General features: G+C 51.8%; 2 protein-coding genes and 1 long non-coding RNA gene across 8 annotated transcripts in view; 2 read left to right on the top strand and 1 right to left on the bottom strand.

The window, feature by feature from the left end:
• LOC309868110 (uncharacterized protein) overlaps positions 1 to 2,784 on the top strand; it is a gene marked incomplete at its 5' end in the record, with an annotated part of 11,611 nt that extends 8,827 nt beyond the window's left edge. The window contains 2 exons of the mRNA XM_082737575.1: positions 445 to 561; positions 2,084 to 2,784. The remainder of the gene's footprint in view (positions 1 to 444; positions 562 to 2,083) is intronic.
• The window catches only part of PKM (pyruvate kinase M1/2), a 26,877-nt gene extending 8,612 nt beyond the window's left edge, over positions 1 to 18,265 (top strand). For 2 of the 4 annotated variants that reach the window (XM_082735775.1, XM_082735773.1), the window contains exons 2-11: positions 2,754 to 2,935; positions 3,504 to 3,595; positions 8,319 to 8,450; positions 8,875 to 9,061; positions 9,510 to 9,780; positions 11,261 to 11,411; positions 11,585 to 11,737; positions 14,743 to 14,909; positions 16,720 to 16,901; positions 17,545 to 18,265. In XM_082735775.1, coding sequence (XP_082591901.1) covers positions 2,782 to 2,935; positions 3,504 to 3,595; positions 8,319 to 8,450; positions 8,875 to 9,061; positions 9,510 to 9,780; positions 11,261 to 11,411; positions 11,585 to 11,737; positions 14,743 to 14,909; positions 16,720 to 16,901; positions 17,545 to 17,651 — 1,596 coding nt within the window. In that variant the 5' untranslated portion in view covers positions 2,754 to 2,781 and the 3' untranslated portion in view covers positions 17,652 to 18,265. Of the gene's footprint in view, positions 1 to 2,753; positions 2,936 to 3,503; positions 3,596 to 8,318; positions 8,451 to 8,874; positions 9,062 to 9,509; positions 9,781 to 11,260; positions 11,412 to 11,584; positions 11,738 to 14,183; positions 14,910 to 16,719; positions 16,902 to 17,544 lie in introns of all 4 variants that reach the window. The other 2 variants (XR_014313046.1, XM_082735774.1) reach the window with 2 other exon arrangements.
• LOC309867228 lies at positions 15,171 to 19,204 on the bottom strand. Of its 3 annotated transcripts, none has more exons than XR_014313047.1 (4): positions 19,055 to 19,204; positions 18,467 to 18,620; positions 17,522 to 18,322; positions 15,171 to 16,470 (listed from the first exon to the last, which is right to left on the bottom strand). It is a non-coding gene; the product is annotated as an uncharacterized lncRNA (long non-coding RNA). The 3 variants fall into 3 exon arrangements; XR_014313048.1 differs by having other exon boundaries at positions 18,804 to 19,199; XR_014313049.1 differs by lacking the exons at positions 18,467 to 18,620; positions 19,055 to 19,204 and adding an exon at positions 18,804 to 18,818.

Raw genomic sequence — 19,204 nt, 5'->3', positions numbered from 1 at the left:
AGCAGGGGGAGCAGCAGGCAGGAGGGGGAAGCAGGCTCCCCACTGAGCAAGGAGCCCAATGCAGGACTTGATCCCAGGACCCTGTGATGATGACTTGATCCTAAGGCAGGCGCTTAACTGACTGAGCCACCCAGGCATCCCATGACTAGGTTCTTAAATAGAATAGTGAAATGTTAGTAAGCCACAGACTTAAAGAGAATTTAGAGGGAAGATAATCTGGGTATTTGGGGGGAGATAAGCATCATAGAGAAGACAGTAAGAACTTACCTGCAAATATCCAAGACCAGGTTCTTGGTATTTACTTGGGAGTATCTGTGTGTTTTTCTCTAACCTAGCTGTATCTCCAGGAGCAGCTACCACCCAGTTACCTGGTTAATAAGGTAATATTTCCATTACCCCAAAGAACTTCAGTTATACTCAGCTTCTACCTTGATCCTTGTACAGCTCTACAGAGCAAACCTTACTCAGCTCCGAGCGGTCTTTGCAAGTGGGGCCAAGGAGGCACCCTGAGCCCAAAAAAGAGCATTATGTCACCGGAAGCCCAAGCCCCGAGAACACAAGGTATGACCCAGTAACCTGTGGCCCCAGCCAGGTCTCTGCAAGGAAACCCTCATGTCTCAGGTCTAGAGGCAGCGGATGATTTTGTTTTGTTTTGTGTTTTTGTGTTTTTGGTTTTTGGCAGCTGGTGATTTTTAAGAAGATTGGGGTTTAGCTACTCTAACCCACTCATTCAGATCTTACTTTGTTCACGATAACAGTCCTCAGGCTGGATGACAACTCCACTTGGAGGCCACAGGAGGCCTTTGTGTTCCAGTTGGCTGGGCGTGCCCCCTGCTGCCATCTCTCCAGTCATGTTCCCTTAACAGCCAGAGGCACCTAAGCCCCACCCTGTGCTTGGAGGGCACTCGATAAAGGAACCCTGGCCTCCGAGGCAGTCCCTCTAGGAGTTCATGCGTGCTTCAGATGTGGGGAAGGGGAGAAGGGCGGTATCGCTTTGATTTTGACCACAAGGCATTGAGATACTGGTCATTCAGCAGACCCTGGAATACTTCCAAGGACTAGGTGCTAAAAGATATGAAACCTAATAGGTCATGGAGGAGAGGACCTTCAGACGTTTTCGATTTAGTGCCCGGTGTGTATTAGAGAGTCAGGAAGTGCATTTGGCATGTGGACTAGTTGGCCAGGATCTTATGTCCCTATTTTTTAAAGTTTTAGCTTTTGTAGCTCAGGACTCGTAGTCATCTGTTTTCAGTAGCTGACAGAAGGTTTGCTCACAGCTGGTCACAGAGTTTCTTGGGCTTTTAATCAGAATTCTTGAAGGTAGCAGAGACGGGTTGAGATGCTTGCTGTATCTGAGCTACCCCAAGAGGCCACAAAGTCAAGGACAGGAGGAGAAAGAGTAAAAGTGATATATGTGGGGTGCCTTGATTTAGAGCCCTGAGGTTTAGGAGGAGCTGGGACAGGGCTGAGGAGGGGCTTGTTCTGGAGGCTGGGCTGAAGCCTTCAGGCTCAAGGGTGTGAGGAGTAGCCCTTGGTCGGAGGAGAGCTGGAGGAAGGAACAGCCTTGTGATGAGGAGTTTCACACTCAACATCCTTACCTGATGGTTCTTCAGTCATTGCCTGGAAGCTTCTTTAGGTCTTTGTAATCAGCTTACTAACTGGCTGAGTGAGTTTAGTTGTTAGTCAGTAATGAAGAAGTCAAAGGTCGGGACCAGCTGTCAGGATTGTGACCTGGCTTGGTTAATTACCTGAAACAGATAGTCTTTACAGTGTACTGGGCTGAAGGGGAATTCGGATGGTGTATCAGAAAATAGAAAATCAGTTGGGAAGAGGATTTGGCAAGCCGTCTTAATTTCCTCATGCTATAACCATCCTGTGAAAGTAGCAGTAATGTTTTCAGAACCAGACCAGTGCCAGTGGGGGTATCTCTGGTTTATGCAAATTGCTTTGCAGGTCCTGAAGTCCTGTGGACCAAAGGTAATTGTCATTTTTAGGTACAGACTCCTGGGGCAAAAGATTGTGCACACAGGGTTTTGGATCATCTTTGCTTCCTGTCCAAGGACTGGTTTTTACTGTCTGTCAGGGACCTGGAACCTGCTCCCCTACCACACTGAGTTGAGGAATGAATGTAGATAGTGTTCCGGGTTAGTGAAAATCTCGTCTTCCAGAGCTCAGAGGACTGCCTGGATGGTGTTACCTTTGCAACCAGGAAGGTAACTTCTGAGTTTGGGTGGGAATTGTTAAAAACCAATGTGGATGCCCTGCCCTATAACAGACATTTATAGCTTTGGGATAGCTTCTCATACAAAAATCTGTATTTGCCAAGATACTAAAAAAGGAGTCTGTTTTTATATTACTGGTTATTTCACTGAAAGATTGGTTACAACTTTCTTTGGAGGCAGTGCCTGTGATTTGGAGGTAGTGACTGTGAAATGTTATTAGGATTAACAGGAAAACTGTCAAGGTGGGTAGTAGCCCATCGTAAGGGAGGTCTGCTTACAGTGGATACTTGGGAAGTACTGCATTGGGTACGAGGTTTTAATTTGTTCTTTGAGGTCCGCTCTGCTTGCTCGAGGTCGTGTGAACCCTCAGCCTGACTTGAGGAGTGCCCACACGGCCGGAGCGTGGCGGGGCTCCCTGTGGCTTGTGCACAAGTGTGCTTATTGAGTTAATGTGTAAGCAGGAAACAGCCTCCTGCGCCAAGGGATGTATTAACCACCTGGCTTCTAAGACTGATCACTGTCCCTCTTCAGCTCCCCTGGATCCAGGACCTCAGCAGCCATGTCGAAGCCTCACAGTGACGTCGGCACTGCCTTCATCCAGACCCAGCAGCTGCACGCGGCCATGGCTGACACGTTCTTGGAACACATGTGCCGTCTGGACATCGATTCACCACCCATCACGGCCCGGAACACTGGCATCATCTGTACCATCGGTGAGCGGTTGTGCCCCCCAAAACAAGGGCTTCATAGGGCTGTGATCTTTTCTTTCCGGAAGAGACACACATGGTAAACCTGGGTGCTGAGCGAGATGCTGCACAGAGTCTTGTGGGGACTAGGGTCCTGGGAAGTTGAGGTAAGGAATTTGCATGCTCTCTCTTTGCTGCTAAAGGCAGAATTTTGATGGTGTCTTCCTTAGCACATCTTCTAGGAGCATCTCAGATATCTAGGGAAGATCTTTTCGACATGCTCCGTGCAACCAAGATTCTGTGGTGGGAAAACTGGCTAGGCTTTCGGGGGAGAGTAGAGAGGGTTGGCGGAGTCTCATTTAGGCTTTCCTTGTTAGATAGGAGCCTGTAGGATTTGATTGGAATAGAAGTGTCCCCTTAAATCAAGACAGTGAACAAGACACAGTAACAACCTTTATCTGCTTTTGAAAGAACCTTAAGCGATTTGTAGGAGGAAAATTCAGGGGAAAAGACTATCAAGGGCTCTTCAAACTTAAAAGTGTTATTTCTCCTTTGAATAATTAACACTTTGCCTTTAAAATTTTTTTCTCACTAGGCCCAGCTTCCCGATCGGTGGAGATGCTGAAGGAGATGATTAAGTCTGGAATGAATGTGGCTCGTCTGAACTTTTCTCATGGAACCCATGAGGTGAGCCTCAGCTAGACGGTTTGGCCCCTGGGGCAGCGTGCAGGAAATTGGGTGCCAGTGCTCTGTTCATTAGGCACAGAGAATCAGGCAAGAAAGCATCTGGGGTGTAGAGCCAGTGCAGAGATATTCTTCACTGGCCTGTCCCTGCTGTCCTTCCCCCATCTCCTGCCATCCTACCTGGCCAAGTCTCCTTACACGGAGACAACCTCTTTGGGTTTTGGCCATGGTTTTCCCACACACCTGTGGTGACAAAAGTGCCAGGGTTGCGACACTGGCTGGCTCAGGCAGCGCAGCATGCAACTCTCGATCTCGGGTGGGGGTTCAGGCCCACATTGGGTATAGAGATTGGTGGGAAAATAAAGAAACTTAGAAAAGAGTGGAAGGGTCTTCTGGAGAGCGCCATGTAAGCTATTAGGGACCAGGGTCACAGTGTTTGACACCACCTACCTCTGGGTCTCTGTAACAGTTCCTGTTGCAGAGGTGAACCAAAAGGTCACCCTGAAGACAGATTTCTGGCCTAGTTTAGACCCAAGAAACTGAGCAGGTCCAGGAGAGGGGTTTCTACCACTGCGAGTTCAGTGGTGAGTCTCCGCACCGACACTCCAGCACAGAATACCCTGTTTGCTCAGTGCTGTGTGGCTGGCCTTTCTCTTCCCAGGGTTTCCAGGTGCATTGAAAGGAAGTCAGCAGGCTTCTCGGGCAGCCCGGGAGGAGTGTGTCTGCTGAGGCTGTGTAGGACCTGACTTGCCCTGTGGGCGGAGGACTTGTCCAGGGACCAGGTGGCAACTCCTGGGACATGCTCTGTCCCCACTCCTGTTTCCAGACTCATATTGAGGGAGAAATGGAGGTTCCCTGAGGGACAGTTCCTTTTAAAACCCACTGGGCTGCATCATAAGCCATAGGATTCCATACTGGCATTGATACAGAAGAAATGAATGAGCATGACTTTCCCCTCTCTTAACTTCTGATACTTCCTATTCAGAATAAAGAAAATGCTACCTTGTAAAGACAAGTGGTGAGGGGTTGCCCTGTGGCATTTGGAAACCGGTGTTCAGTTTAGACTAAAAATAAAGCCTCAGAAAGTACAGTCCAAGAAGTGAATTTCTCCTTCTGGAAATGTGAGACTCGTGGGTTCCCTAACCTGGTGTTTCATAAACAGCCTATGGCCTGGCAGACGTCCGGCCTCCAAATGTCATGAGGGCCTGACCAAGTTTAGAGGAGCTGTGCTCAGCTAGTGCTTCAGGCACCTTAAGACACGTCTGTGCTGACATTCTGTAATTTTCCAAAATCGGGGTCCTTGTCAGGAGTTACCAGGAATTTTTGCAAGTGTTAGGTTAGCCCAAAGAAAGAGCTAAAGATACCAGTGGGGATTGGTTCACCATTGATCCCTGCTGCTGTACCGTGCCAGGGTCTCCTATGTGCAGCAGAAGCAGCAGAAATAGATTTTAAGAAGTTGACCTTTAACTAGGCTTGATGGCCTCTTCCAGCCAATCCAGTAAATTAACACCGCCACAGCTCCGAAACAGCAAGGCCATGGGGTGTCTGCTGCACTTGCCGGAGGGGGGGGGCTGGGCCAGGGATTTGGGTGTGTTTATTTTCCCTTTTTAGTCTTTATTTATTCTATATATTTTTTTATTAACATAGAGTGTATTGATTTGGGTGTTTTTAGACTACAGGAGGCATTTGGAGATAATAATCTCTGCTTCAGTTCTTATTCCCAGAATCGAATTGGGGTTTAAAACACACACACCACACACACACACACACACACACCCAGGCCCTTGTTGCAGGTGTGAAGTTTTTGACCAGGATACAGTAGTCTCTGGGGTCAGGGCTTTGGAAACTCATCTGAAATAATTCTCATACTGCATCATGTAACATAAACAGTTTGACCTCATGTCGGGGCTCTTCATAGGCTCCTCGGACTAGTGGCTGCACCAGGTTTTCCCAGCTCTTGACAATTTTTAAATACCTTCTAAACAGCATTGAAGTTACTTTCTCTGCCTGACGCTGTCAGAGGGACATGTATGTCTGCATCTGATATCCTGCCGGCTTTGCCCGCCATGGTGTCCCTAGCCCCGTCTGCCAGTTCAGGTGCGCACGAAGTGTTCTTCTGAACATGTGGTCCCAGAGATACTGACTTTGAGACAACCTAGATTTAGAACTTTCCACAAGGACGGTGTTGACTGATGGATTTCCTTACCACTTGGTTGCATCCAGCGGAACCACGCCATAGTGGGAGACTGTAGCACCAGTACACCTTCCAGAGATGTACCCAAGATGCCAGGATAGAGGATTTGAGTAGTGTAAGACCTAATATTCTCATCGATACATGTACAGTAGATGGCTTTATGGCCTCCAAGAACAAAAACACATGCTTATGATTAGACAGTTTATTAGGTCACCAAAACCCCTCAAGTTCCATAAAATGAAAATTACAGAGACTCCCTCATCTTCTCAGGCATATATTTTTCTTTTAACTTTTTTTTTGTATGGAAATTTTAAGTCTAACAGTAATCAGGAAAACTTAGAGGGGCATGGGCATCCTGGCAGCTCAGTCGGTTAAGCATCTGGCTCTTGATTCTGGCTCTGGTCATGATCTCAGGGTCCTGCTGAGTGTGGAGTCTGCTTAGGATTCTCTCTGTCCCGCCCCACGCCCCAAAAAGAGAAAAAGGAAAAAAGAAAACTTAACAGACTTAAATGTACTTAGCAGAAGGCAAAAGTCTTAATGAAAGTAAATGAAATCAATACTTAGGGACCAAATATATAAAACACTAGGGACCAAATAATCTAAAAGGCATGAAGGAAAAGCATAACTTGATGAAGTAGAAAATAAATTTGACAAACTAAAAACCCCTGTAAAACAGAAACTTCCAGGAAAGCCTGGTCAAGAATGAGGAGGCACAAAATAAAAAGAGAGGGGGAAAGGGAGTATTTCCCATACATTTGAAGAGTGTTTAAAAGTCATAAAAAGACTTACACTTTAACTTCTAGAGGTTGAGATAAAATTGACTATCTTCCAAGAAAAGGTAATGTCCAAGAAGTGGAAAGTATAAATAGATTAACAGCTTGAAGAAATTGAAAAGGTGACTGTAGGCTCTAGCTCTGCTCAGACCACCGGCCTTGAGGACTTGGATGGCATACTTCTGTCTCCCCTTGGAGAAGCGGTTACATCCTCTGTCATGCCGTTTCAGAGCCACGTGTATAGAAGTCTTTCAAGTATGTTCTTTGAAGCCAACACACCCTGAGAGTAAGATGAGACCAGGACAGTAGCCTAAGCAGGCAGGTTAGCATGCATGCTCTGTCTCGCTTAGAGAGAAGCAGACAGCAAAGGTAAAATTCAGCAGCCCACATCCAGCCATCTACTGAAAGAACTTTCCTGCCCTATTCCCACGTAAATTTTACTCAAGAACACGAAGTCCATACTGGGATGAAACTGAGTGGCCAGTAGGAGATGATGGTGACATTAAGGGCTCACATCTGTTCTAAGGACTTCCATCAGCTCTGAGGAAAGGGCATTTGACAACATGAAACACCCATTCCTTCAATAAAAAAATTACCTCCATGTTTTATTCTGTGCTGTTCTTACTGTGAGCCAGCAACAGAAAGAAATATTTGTAACTCAGAGTACGGACCTCTGCCCCCCGAAAACAAGCCGTCCTTGGAGCTCGGACTCTGGTTCCAGCTCCCCTCTAGCTGCCTCGCAGGTGCTGGTCTCCTGGACCAGCTGAAGGACAAGGCTCACAGGTGCTGACCTCCGTGCCTCTGATCAGCAGCGTCCTGTTGGTTCCCCAAAGAACTCTTTTTTTTTTTTTTTTTTTTTTTTTTTTAAAGACTTTATTTATTTATTCGACAGAGAGAGATCACAAGTAGGCAGAGAGGCAGGCAGAGAGAGAGGAGGAAGCAGGCTCCCTGCTGAGCAGAGAGCCCGATGTGGGACTCGATCCCAGGATCCTGAGATCATGACCTGAGCCGAAGGCAGCGGCTTAACCCACTGAGCCACCCAGGCGCCCCTCCCCAAAGAACTCTTAACGTCTTGGCTTTGAGTCCCATTTTTAGTCAGATCATAGTGGCAACTGAGAAAAGGGCAATGGCTTAGGAAAAAGATGGAGGTCAGGACTGTTGGTTTGGAGAGAAGCCATCCTTAGTCTTCCTGGGCCACTCCAGAAAGTGATTGTGAAAACCAGGTCTGCGGGACCTTAGCAGTGGCTTGTTTAGCTTGGGCCATTGTGAGCTTAAGTAAATAACTCTGGAGTTTGAATTGTTGTTGGGATCAATAGAGGAAAAGCTCAGAATTGCCAAATCTATCAGAGTCTGACCCTGATTGCCAGACCAGTGTGACCCACACCCAGGGGCAAGGTCTGTACTCCAGTAGTCCACTGTATTTGCCGAGGGAGTGTAATGGGTCCCAGGGAACATAAGGAGGACAAGCTGCTTTCATGTTGAACCGTGTTGATGGTGTTGATGCCATCCCTGTAAGTGGGTTTTGGTGGCAGCATTCTGAAGTTTCTAAGATTGGCCCTTGAGTGAGTGAGTGCTGTGGAAGAAGGGGGTGGAAGCCTAGGAGACCGACAGGAGCAGGTAGAGGGGGAATGGCTGAGCCTGATGCGAGATGTGGAAGGTGGTCTAGAACGTCACAGGCTTTTCCTGAGTGATCCGCCTCAGCTCTAGCGCTGGGTCCTCGTGTGGGACCACCCATTCCAGCTTCCTTCTTTCCCCCTAGTACCACGCAGAGACCATCAAGAATGTGCGTGCAGCCACGGAAAGCTTTGCTTCCGACCCCATTCTCTACCGGCCGGTTGCCATAGCTCTGGACACCAAGGGACCCGAGATCCGAACAGGGCTCATCAAGGGCGTGAGTATCGTGGGGAGCAGCAAGAGGGAGGGCGCAGGAGGGCGCGGGCTCCAGAGAGCCAGCCTCTGCAGTCTGCCCAGCTCAGGCGCTCCTCGGAGTTCAGATCCTAGATGGGAGAGTCCTGGTCGTCACTGTCAAAAAGGCTGATTTGGCGTATTTGGCTTAACACAGAGAGAGACGCACTTTTTACTCTAAAAACCTGCTTCTAAGTCTCTGTCCTTCACCCCCCCCCTTTGTTTACATAGTGGGACTAAAACATTGTAGGTTTTCCTTGGGTGGCTTCCTTGAGGTAAGATCAAGAACACGATCAGGGATTCCCAGAGCCAGAAGCTTTCTTGTCACTTCTGGTGGAGATGTGATGAGCATGGTTCCCCGGGGGGGAAGAGCTTTTCTGTGGGCTCACAGCTTACTCTCTGGTCTGTAGAGCGGCACTGCGGAGGTGGAGCTGAAGAAAGGGGCCACGCTCAAGATCACCCTGGACAATGCCTACATGGAAAAGTGCGACGAGAACATTCTGTGGCTGGACTACAAGAACATCTGCAAGGTGGTAGAAGTGGGCAGCAAGATCTACGTGGACGACGGGCTTATCTCTCTGCAGGTGAAGCAGAAAGGTAGGTACAGGAGGTGGCACGTCATGCTCTGGAACCATCTTTAAACGTCCCCTGACCCAAGGACGGTGGGAAGTTTGGCTGACAGCAAGGTCCGCTCTGTTTGTTCTCAGGAATTCCTTTTATTATTCCTTGTGCTTTAAAACACACTTCAGTCCAACTTTATTGCCCGCTCGGAGAGCATCTGAAATTTTTACCCATCCTCACTGTTTCTGCTTTTCTGCTTTCCTCCCTGGGAATGACAGCTAATATTTAAGAGTCAGGTACTATGCTAAGCATTTTACGTGGTAACTCATTTAAACTTTAAAACAATCCTCCTGAGCAGTTATTATCCCAGTTTGACAGGTGGGGAAACAGGCACAGACGGGTTAGTCGACTTGGCCGAGATTATACAGGTAGTGAGTTGGGATCTGAATTCTGAACATACCCCCCCATCCCCAATTACGTGCAGGTCCTGACTTCCTGGTGACGGAGGTGGAGAACGGTGGCTCCTTGGGGAGCAAGAAGGGTGTGAACCTCCCTGGGGCCGCTGTGGACCTGCCTGCTGTGTCGGAAAAGGACATCCAGGATCTGAAATTTGGGGTAGAGCAGGATGTAGATATGGTGTTTGCATCTTTCATCCGCAAGGCATCTGACGTCCATGAAGTCAGGAAGGTCCTGGGAGAGAAAGGGAAGAACATCAAGATAATCAGCAAAATTGAGAATCACGAGGGAGTTCGGAGGTGAGTGCCCCTCTCTGTTCTCTGCCTCCCTCAGCCCCAGCCTCACTTTGTAAAAAGCAGACCATATCCCATGAATTCCCAGGTCCTAGACCTGGCGACCTGCCCATCTGAATACAGACTCTCTAGCTGAGGCCAGACCTGCTCAATCCAAACACCTGAAGAAGGGGAGCAGATGGCTATTGGTATTCGTATTTATTTATTTACTTGGTTTTATTTGTGTTTTAAAGTTTATTTAAATAATCTCTACACCCGATGTGGGGCTCGAACCCGCAACGCTGAGATCAAGAGTTGCACGTTCTTCTGACTTAGCCAGCCAGGGGCCCCAAGCCATTGGTATGAAGGGGGAAAAAAGGTGTATTATCTTCCCATAGACTCGGGGACCAGTGTTGGAGGGGGACTGGGTCTGTGCTTACAGGGTTAGAGGCCATTATGCTGTCCCTCTGATCAGAAGCACTGCTTTGCTAGAATAAAGGGACCTTTCCCCTCATCCTCCACTTCTGCCACCATTTTCCCCGATGGCAGGCTCTTAAGAAGGGGCTCTTTTTTGGTCCCTCACCTGGGAGATCTGTGGAAGCTCCTGGTGTCCTTGTCTTCATGAAGGAAGCAGCTGGCCTGATGCCTGGGCTGGCTCTGGCACATCATCTTCCTGGAGGAAAGCGCATGCCTCCTCCAGTGTGCCTGGGCCCAGCTCCATGTCACTACCTCCCCAGTATCCCTAGGTAGAGCAAGTGAGTACGCCAGCTTGGTGACATCTGTTCCTCTTGGGCTCCCTACTAGGAATATAAGTCAGCACAGCTAAAACCCTAGATCTGCTTGTGTGGATTAGGTGTGTACTTGGGGAGGGTGAGAGGACTGGCCCTGCCCACCGTTGACCTTGCCGTGCTTAGCTCTGTGTAGATGTCCTTTGTACCAGGCAACACGGAGTCCTCTTTGCCGTCCTGATAAACCGTGGGTTATGCTAGCTGACCTTGGCTGCAGGCCAGGCAAAGCCACACATCCTTTTGCCTTCAGCAGGTGGGAGGAGGCTGTCTCAAGGAGCAGCCCTCAAGTATCCTTGGCTGGATGGCCACGGACCTTTGTATCAGGAGTAGTCAGCTGGCCTTGTGTTCTTCTTTCTGCCTGGGAAGTGCTGGCTGGAGTGCCGGTGGTAGAGAGATGCCCTTAGAGGGGCCTCAGGAGATGCAGGTGGAAAGGAAACAAACCCATGGCGCTTTGGAAGAAACCTTGTCCTCTCCCTGGCCCCTTCGGTGATGTTCCCATACTAGTGCTAAAGACGGTCAGCAAGTGGAACTGTTAGCCTGCCTTGGGAGACAAAGATAGCTGGGACACTCTGTCACCTCTGCACACCCAGGGTGAGGTCACGGACAGCTTTCCCGGTGAAGGGCTGCTGAGTCCGAGAATGTAGGAGAACCTCCTGAGCCTCACTGTTCTTGTGGCCTTGTTCCATAGAGCCTCTCTCCCTTCCTACCCCCTCTGGCAGGTTTGATGAGATTCTGGAAGCCAGCGATGGCATCATGGTGGCTCGTGGTGATCTAGGCATTGAGATTCCTGCAGAGAAGGTCTTCCTTGCTCAGAAGATGATGATCGGGCGGTGCAACCGAGCCGGAAAGCCCGTCATCTGTGCGACGCAGGCATGTGCCTCTCTTCATGCTCACACGCTTGGGGGGGCATGGGGTGGTGCTGCCTGGTCTCTTCCCAGGACCCCCCCTCCCTTCAAACACACACACACCAGGGAGTCAGTGTGTAGTCCTTCCTCTCTGAAGGCCGCCCCGGCCGCATCTCACTGTGCTCTGTGTCCTCCCAGATGCTGGAGAGTATGATCAAGAAGCCCCGTCCCACCCGGGCTGAGGGCAGTGATGTGGCCAATGCAGTCTTGGATGGAGCTGACTGCATCATGCTGTCCGGAGAGACCGCCAAAGGGGACTACCCGCTTGAGGCCGTGCGCATGCAGCACCTGGTGAGTTGTCCGGGCGGGCCGGGCCAGGGCGGAGGCGAGCTCCCCTACGGAGCCACACCCTTTAGGCTTCTGTGCCCACAACCTTTTGTGATCCTCTGAGTCACAACAGGAGTGAGGAGGTGTGTGCTGGGGGAGAGGGGTGTCTTGGTTTTTTTTTTCCTTCTGCCTTCCCTGCCCACACACCCTCTCCTGTTCCCTCCTGTTTTGGAGGTGTCCTATTCCATCTGTCTTCAGACAGTTCACTTCCAGTGTCAAGGCTGTGAATCTGCCCCTTTCTCTGGACAGCCCAGAGGACCCAGGTGCTTCTGTCCTGTTCTGGGAAAAGCCCTGGGCTCCTCCCAGCCCACCTGTCTGGCTTCCATTTGGGTCCCCACCTGTCCCACATGAGGTGCCTCCGCCGGGGGCCCCGGGCCTGTAGTGGAGGCTGTTGGGTGCACTGAGCTGGCGTGCAGGTGACAGAGCTGGCCTTGCATGCATGGCATCAGCAGCCGGGCCCGCTTTGCTGAGCTGCTGCACTCGCCTCAGGCTGGAAGGTGGGGTTTGGCGACTGACAGCAAGTCCATAAGTCGATACAGGTGGAAAGAGACCGAGCCTGCTGGTCCTGGTGTGAGAGCATCCAGAAGGGTGCTGGAGGTGGCCCTTCTTCCCCCACCAGGCAGCTAGCTCTCAAGGCGCTTCAGCTTGGCCACGTCCCACTGCCTGGCTCCTTCTCAGCTCCCCAGCCCTGTCTGGTCCTGCTGTAGATGCAGTGAAGTGTTAACCTAGGGTTCAGTTACCAGGCCTCCTGAGGCCTGGGAGACCATGCTACAAATTCACTTTCTTAAAATGGTCCAATGTCAGTGCTTATAACATGAGCTCAGCAAACTCGCCTCGGATCCTGAAGTGGTTTTTCTTTGACCTTCCTATTCCTTTCCCATCAGCAAAGGATCCCCATGCCCTTTGTGTGGTGCCCCTCTCCTGCAGTCCCCCAGATATAAATACCCCTTCCTCCTTCACTTTGTGTGTCCGGTTACTAGGTTATAGATTGATGTAATCTCCGTATTCCCTGAGTGATAGATGTCACCCCAATTTACAGAGGAGGATTATGTGATGATACAGCCTCAGTTTGAACCCAGATCTGCTGGCTTCAGAGCCAGTATTCTTCAGGAACAGAGGGCTTTGTCCAGCTGGAAATGAGGTCGGGTCTCCAGCAGGGGCCTGTACTGGGCTCAGAGAATAAGAATCCTGCTCTGGCCTCTGAGCTTCTGTTGTTCTTCCGTATCCCAGTCTTTCCTCTGAACAGACACCTTAGAGAGAACCAAGGGCTTGGATGGCCCTGCTCAGAAGATAAGTGATGGGCTCTGGGCTAAGTGGTGCAGGCCTCTCCTTTCCACACCCCCAGTTAACACTGGCTGAGAGCTTCTCTTAACCATCCACTGCTTTCTCTTGTATCTGAGGCCATTAACCACCCATAACTAAGGGCTAGTAATCTCAGGTATGGTTCTGTTTCCTGTTCATGTCTCCTGTCCTTTGGACTGCATGCCGTCCCTTCTTAGAGGAAGAAAACCTTTAACCTAGTAAATCCTGCCACGTACTTGCTTCTACTGTCAAGTTAATGAGATGTTCTGATTCTCCCCACACCCCTCATTCTCTAAGATGCTGGTGATTGCCTTATAGTCCTCTGAAGCTTACATTGTCTTTTCAATCCTTGATGCTCTCTGAGCAGGTGGTCTGTGAATAACTGAATGGCTTTCTCATGACTGTGATAATCCTTAAATTTTGATCCAGTGTCCTGTTGCGCTCACCTGTGTGCTTCCACAGGCATCTGTCCCTTCACATGGCTGTCCCGCGTGCCCCTCACCAATCTGCCATTTTCCCCACCTTTGTGCTTGGACCACGGTGAAGCTGCGTGGCTTTGGCTCCAGCTGACCCCAGCTTTGCGGCGCTACTCAGCGTGATCCCACGGCCGGCCACTGGAAGGGCTCGCAGCAGCCCCGTGCCTGGAAGCCAGGCGCCCAGCCCTGCGGTAACCAGACAGCCATGTGAGGAGGGAGGGCCTGTTCCTTCCTGTGAGCTGTGTCATGAGGCAGCATGGTCAGGTCCTGCCAGGGAGTGGCGTGGGCCCAGCCTGGGCACGCTTCTGTGCCGAGTGCTAGAGCTTGCCGCCATGTGGTCTCCCTGTGCCCCTGCCCCCAATCAAAAACCCCTTCCCAAAGGGAAGAACCAGTTTTCCCTCTGTGGGAGGGCAGCAGCAATCAGTCGATGCTGGTAATTCTCCACCCATCCCTGAGCCTGGGGCTTCCATCATGCTGCCTCTTTGCATCTGCATGAAGGACAGATTTAGCCAATTAACCCAAGTTCACCTTCCTCTGATTAATTCCCCATTCTGTCTTTCCGTGTGTTGTCTCTCGTTTTCTCCCTCCTCCTTCCCTCTTCTTGCCTCTCCTCCCCCCTCTAAACCTTACAGATAGCTCGTGAGGCTGAGGCAGCCATGTTCCACCGCAAGCTGTTTGAAGAACTTGTGCGAGGCTCGAGCCACTCCACAGACCTCATGGAAGCCATGGCCATGGGCAGCGTGGAGGCTTCTTATAAGTGTTTAGCAGCAGCTTTGATAGTTCTGACGGAGTCTGGCAGGTAGGGCCACAAGGGCAGGTAACTCCGCAGGACTACCAGCTTCTTGCTCCAGCTGATCTAGAAGACAGCTAGGGCCCTGCCTCTGGGGCCTGGGCTCCGGTCCTCTTCTCTGCAGGAAGCCAGCCAGGGAGGTCAGGGCAGGGCAGGACCAAAAGGGCCCTCAGCTCGGTAGGTGCAGTGGATGGCACAGGCTGCTGGTGAGGGACTCGTTCCTGTGAGCCTTGATCTTGCTCAGTTCAGCCCCTCCACTGGTTGGCCTCTTGGCCCTCACATGCAGGGCCATGTCCCTCTCCAGCTGTCTGTGCGACTCTTCCCCTCCCTCTCCCTTGTGACGCAGCTCTGACAAAGCTCTGTCCCCCTCTTGTCCCTCTGGACGGATATTGCTCCCCTAGATTGCCCGTGAGGCAGAGGCCGCCATCTACCACTTGCAATTATTTGAGGAACTCCGCCGCTTGGCGCCCATTACCAGCGACCCCACAGAAGCCGCCGCCGTGGGCGCCGTGGAGGCCTCCTTCAAGTGCTGCAGTGGGGCCATAATCGTCCTCACCAAGTCCGGCAGGTAGGAGGTGGCAGTGGCTCCCAGGGGATGCCCTGCTCCGGGGCACCTTCCATGGGCGTCCTGAGAGCAGTGCATTGAACGGGGCTCGGAGGGCCCTGAGCCCAGGTAAGACCCCTTGGCCTGCCACCTGGGCCCAAAGGACTCCAGGCAGCACTCCCTGGTGGTGTTGGAGCATTTGTATCCAAAGCGAGTTTACAGCCTCGAGATAAACCAGAGACTTAGTTACAGAACTACATACAGATAGACCCACTACAATGCTTATTTGATCACTTACAAGCCAATCTTTTAAAAAAGTAAAAGGTGGCCAGTTTTGTTCCTTCCAGCTACCATGTGTTCTTTAAAAGTTCTGTTCAGAAAATTCATGATGTTCCCCAACTTGCTGTTTGGTTGGTGCATCTGTCCCTGTCTGTCTTTGGGCCCCAAAGGCAAGTGGGTTCAGGACCAGGAAAGGTCACCACATTGTCTCGCTGGCACTCTGGTGCCGTGCCACCAAGCTGAGGCCTGTGCTTGGCCTTGGACCTGGGATCTCTTCCTCGTCTGGTCACGGAGTTATTAGCCTCTGTCACTGCCCCCGTCTGGGAGTGTGCTCCTCATCCCTGCCCCCAGGGCCACGAGGGACTCCTGGAAGGGAAGGGTGGAGGGGGTCAGACTGGCTGCCTCCATGCTCCAGGGTTGCTGTGCACCAAGGAGCGGCAGGTGGGGCAGCCTGTAGAACTAGGGCACGAGGTCTATGCACATTCCCTCAGCAGAGGGCTCGGGATAAATAGCTCCCGCCATCAGGGCTGACCTTTGTGGAAAGGTCCAGCCTTTGCTGATCGGCTATTTTTAGCTCCAGTCTTCTGGGATTTCACTTTCACAAGTCCCGACTTCAGCAGTTGCTTCCCTCTGAAAGCCTTGTATGGGGCCAGGCCTTTAGAGGGGCAGTCTCTGCTCTGCCATGGCTTAAGTTTCCCTGACACCTGTTGAGTGTCCTTAGAGCTTGCCTTCTGAGGCCCAGGGGATCCTGCAAGCAAGTCTCCCCAACTCCCAAGACACATCTACAACCACAAGGGTAGTGTCTGTGTGCAAGGAAGCATCTGGCACTGGGGCTCCAAGGGGCCCCCTACCCTCCAGAGGAGCCTTCACAGGCAGAGAGCCTTCCACACTAACCTTCTCATCTCCCGGTCTTGCCTCCTGGGTAATACCCAGATTTTGAAGCCTTGCTCAGAAATCCTCAGGTTTGGCTCTCGAGCCCAGTTGCTGAGACTGCTTCAGGGCCAAGGCGGCTGTGTGGGCAGGGGAGAGGGCACAGCAGGAGAGAAGGTTTATGTTGTACATTCCCAGGGGGGACTGGTGGACTCCACCCTGTTCCTCGCAGATGTCAGGAATCAGGTGCTATTCACATGCTGCTTGGCTTGTAGCTGTTGCTGGCAGCAAGAGGAGTGGGTGCTGGTGAGGTTGGGCAGGGCTGTATCTGCCAGAGTGGAAAAGTTCAGAGGAGGGGGTTCTGCCAACTGCAGGCCATGTCGGGTGAATGGGTGAGACTGTCCATGCTGGGTTGGTATGATCCTGGGGCCCTGGGCTGTATGAAGGAGAGGAAGGCAGGTGTGTAGCATAGCATAGGAAGAAGGGTCATATTCTATTCCTTGGAAGGTAGAGGATGACAGGCTTCCCTGGCCGTGGAAGCATGTGCTAAAATGGCCAGGGTCTCATGCTGGCAGAGTGAGTTGGATTAGAGGGTGAGCTGGTGCTGAAGGCCCTGTGGGGCATCCCGGGTGGCTCTGGAACACCGTTTAATGGTCTCTTCTGCGCGTCCATCATCCCATTTCAGGTCTGCTCACCAGGTGGCTAGATACCGCCCCCGTGCCCCCATCATTGCTGTGACCCGGAATCACCAGACTGCTCGCCAGGCCCACCTGTACCGTGGCATCTTCCCTGTGGTGTGTAAGGACCCAGTGCAGGAGGCCTGGGCTGAGGACGTGGACCTTCGGGTGAACTTGGCCATGAATGTTGGTGCGTGGCTGGGAGCAAGAGCTAGACCCTGGAGGGGTGTGGGGAGGGTGCTTGAGTCCTAGAGTCCTCCAAAAAGGGGAACAGGCAGACCTTAGGCTGCACAAGAATCCTCACTCTCTTCCCTGGGAGTCTTCTCTGAATCCTCCTTCCCATTCCCTGAAGTTCTGGGCTGAGCCACCAACTTCCTCTTATCTCTCTCTTCCAGTCTGGGGGGCCCCAAACAAAAAGGATCCTGGGTAGTCATGGGTGTCTGTTCTTAGGCATTTGCTCATTACTGAGGGTTTAAAAAAAAAAAAAAAGCCACGGCTTCTACACTGTGGGGTGTCATACACACAGATTATGTACTCATGGCCTTTGTCCCTGATAAAAGGAGGTGACAGTGGATGTGAGAGGAAGCACTCCACCCTCTAGAGTGTAAAATGAATGATGTCCAAAGGTCCCTGGCAACTCTGCCATTCCATTGATAAGGAAATATCTCGGCCTCCCTCATCTGCTTTGCCTGGGCTGGGAGGCTCTCGCCACCTTGTGGTGGAAGGAAGTAATGGTCCGCAGTCCTGCTTGCATCTCCCACGTTGGAGGAGTCACTAGGTGCATACCTGCCTAGGTTGGCTTTCACTCACCAACCTTTCTTCTCTTCCTTCAGGCAAGGCCCGAGGCTTCTTCAAGAAGGGCGATGTGGTCATTGTGCTGACTGGGTGGCGCCCCGGCTCCGGCTTCACCAACACCATGCGTGTCGTGCCTGTACCGTGATGGGCCCCAGAGCCCTTCCTCCAGCCCCTGTCCCATCCCCTTCCCCCACCCCATCCATTAGGCCAGCAATGCTTGTAGTGCTCACTTGGGGGCTGTCACGTGGCGCTGGTGGGCTGGGATGCCAGGGAAGCTGAATGCCCCTGTAAAACATGACTGTTTTTTAGGACCCTGTTCAGGTGAGGTGACCCAGAGCTGGGTTGCACATCGTGTGACCTCACCCAAGCAAGGGATGAAGGAAGGGTGCAGGACTGGAAGCCCTGGAGTTTAACCTGGAGGGCAACAGCTCCTGCTTCTCCTCCTCTGCGTACTCCATTCTGTTCCTGTAGAAAACATGCTCAGAGAACTCCCAATCCTGGCCTGGGGTCAAGAGACCACCAGCAAGAGTAGCAGCATAGGGCAGTGGTTCCAGTTTCAGGAGACTGGCTCGGGCCCTTACTTGCTTCTCCACCCCCCTCCGTCTCCCCCACAACCCCCTTGTGCGTTGTGCACGTCTGTTCCTACACTCAGCTGTCGCTGCAGGCACACTCCACCCTCCATTTTCCCCACTACTGCAGCCGCCTCCAGGCCCGTTGCTATAGAGCCTACCTGTGTGTCAATAAACAACAGCTGAAGCACCCGGTTCCTCTCTTTTCTGATGGGGGCGGAGTGGGGTGAGGGGTGAAACCCACCACCTGAGTAGAGCAAAAACAGCAAGAACCTTGCACCTCCTGGTGGTCACTTCTGTGTGGTGACGCAGGCCACCTGCCCTCCTGTCCTCTGTGGGGTACAGAGGTGTTGGGAAAACAGGAGGAGATGACTGTCGTAGAGATACGTACCCCTTCAGCACCCTGAGGAGGCGGTAGCTGGGTCTGTGAGCCGCAGCTGGGACATTTTACTGGCTTATTTGGACCAAAGAGGAGAGGCAGAGACAAGTCCCCTCTCTTCTGCTCTGGTGGGTTAGATCTTCAGCAGATGTCCCTAGTAAGGGCACTGTAGGAGAACACCAGCTTCTGCTCAGAATATTTCTCTCTGGGCTCCCTTTGTGCCCCACTGTCTGCCAGTACCCTCCCCCCTTCCATGACAAAACGGCCAAGTGGTTCAGAGAGGTTTAGGAAGGGAACAGAATCTGGCTTGCACCTTACTTCTCCGGACCCCTCAAGAATCAAGCCCTACCTGGTGGGAGGAAGCACTGGTCCTTGAAGGTCGGGTGGGCTCCAGGAATAGGGCTTTGGCCTCATTCTGAAGGCCCAGCATATTGTCTCATCGTGCCACTCAGCTTTTTCTGGCCATCAGTCCCTCCTCAGGACCCAGCGCAAAAGCATTCCGCCTCCCGGGCTGTCCAACTTCCCGACTATCCTGTTTAAAATGTCCCGTGTTCCCTAACTCCTGTCCCGTCGGTGCTGTGGGGAGAAGCTGAAACCTACCCTGGAGCTCTGAGTCGGGAGGCTTTAGAGAAGGACGAGAACCTGGAGAGGACCCGAGCTATCTGCTGGGAGGGGCAGGAGGTGAAGACCCAGGCCCGGGCCACCCAGACTTGCGGGTCTGGAGCTACTGGTAGAATCTGCGCTGAGCTC

The sequence above is a fragment of the Mustela nivalis genome, assembly GCF_964662115.1.
Source record: "Mustela nivalis genome assembly, chromosome: 6".
Classification (NCBI taxonomy): domain Eukaryota; kingdom Metazoa; phylum Chordata; class Mammalia; order Carnivora; family Mustelidae; genus Mustela; species Mustela nivalis.
Note: the sequence above shows the minus strand (reverse complement) of the source record. Positions and strands in the feature narration are given on the sequence as shown.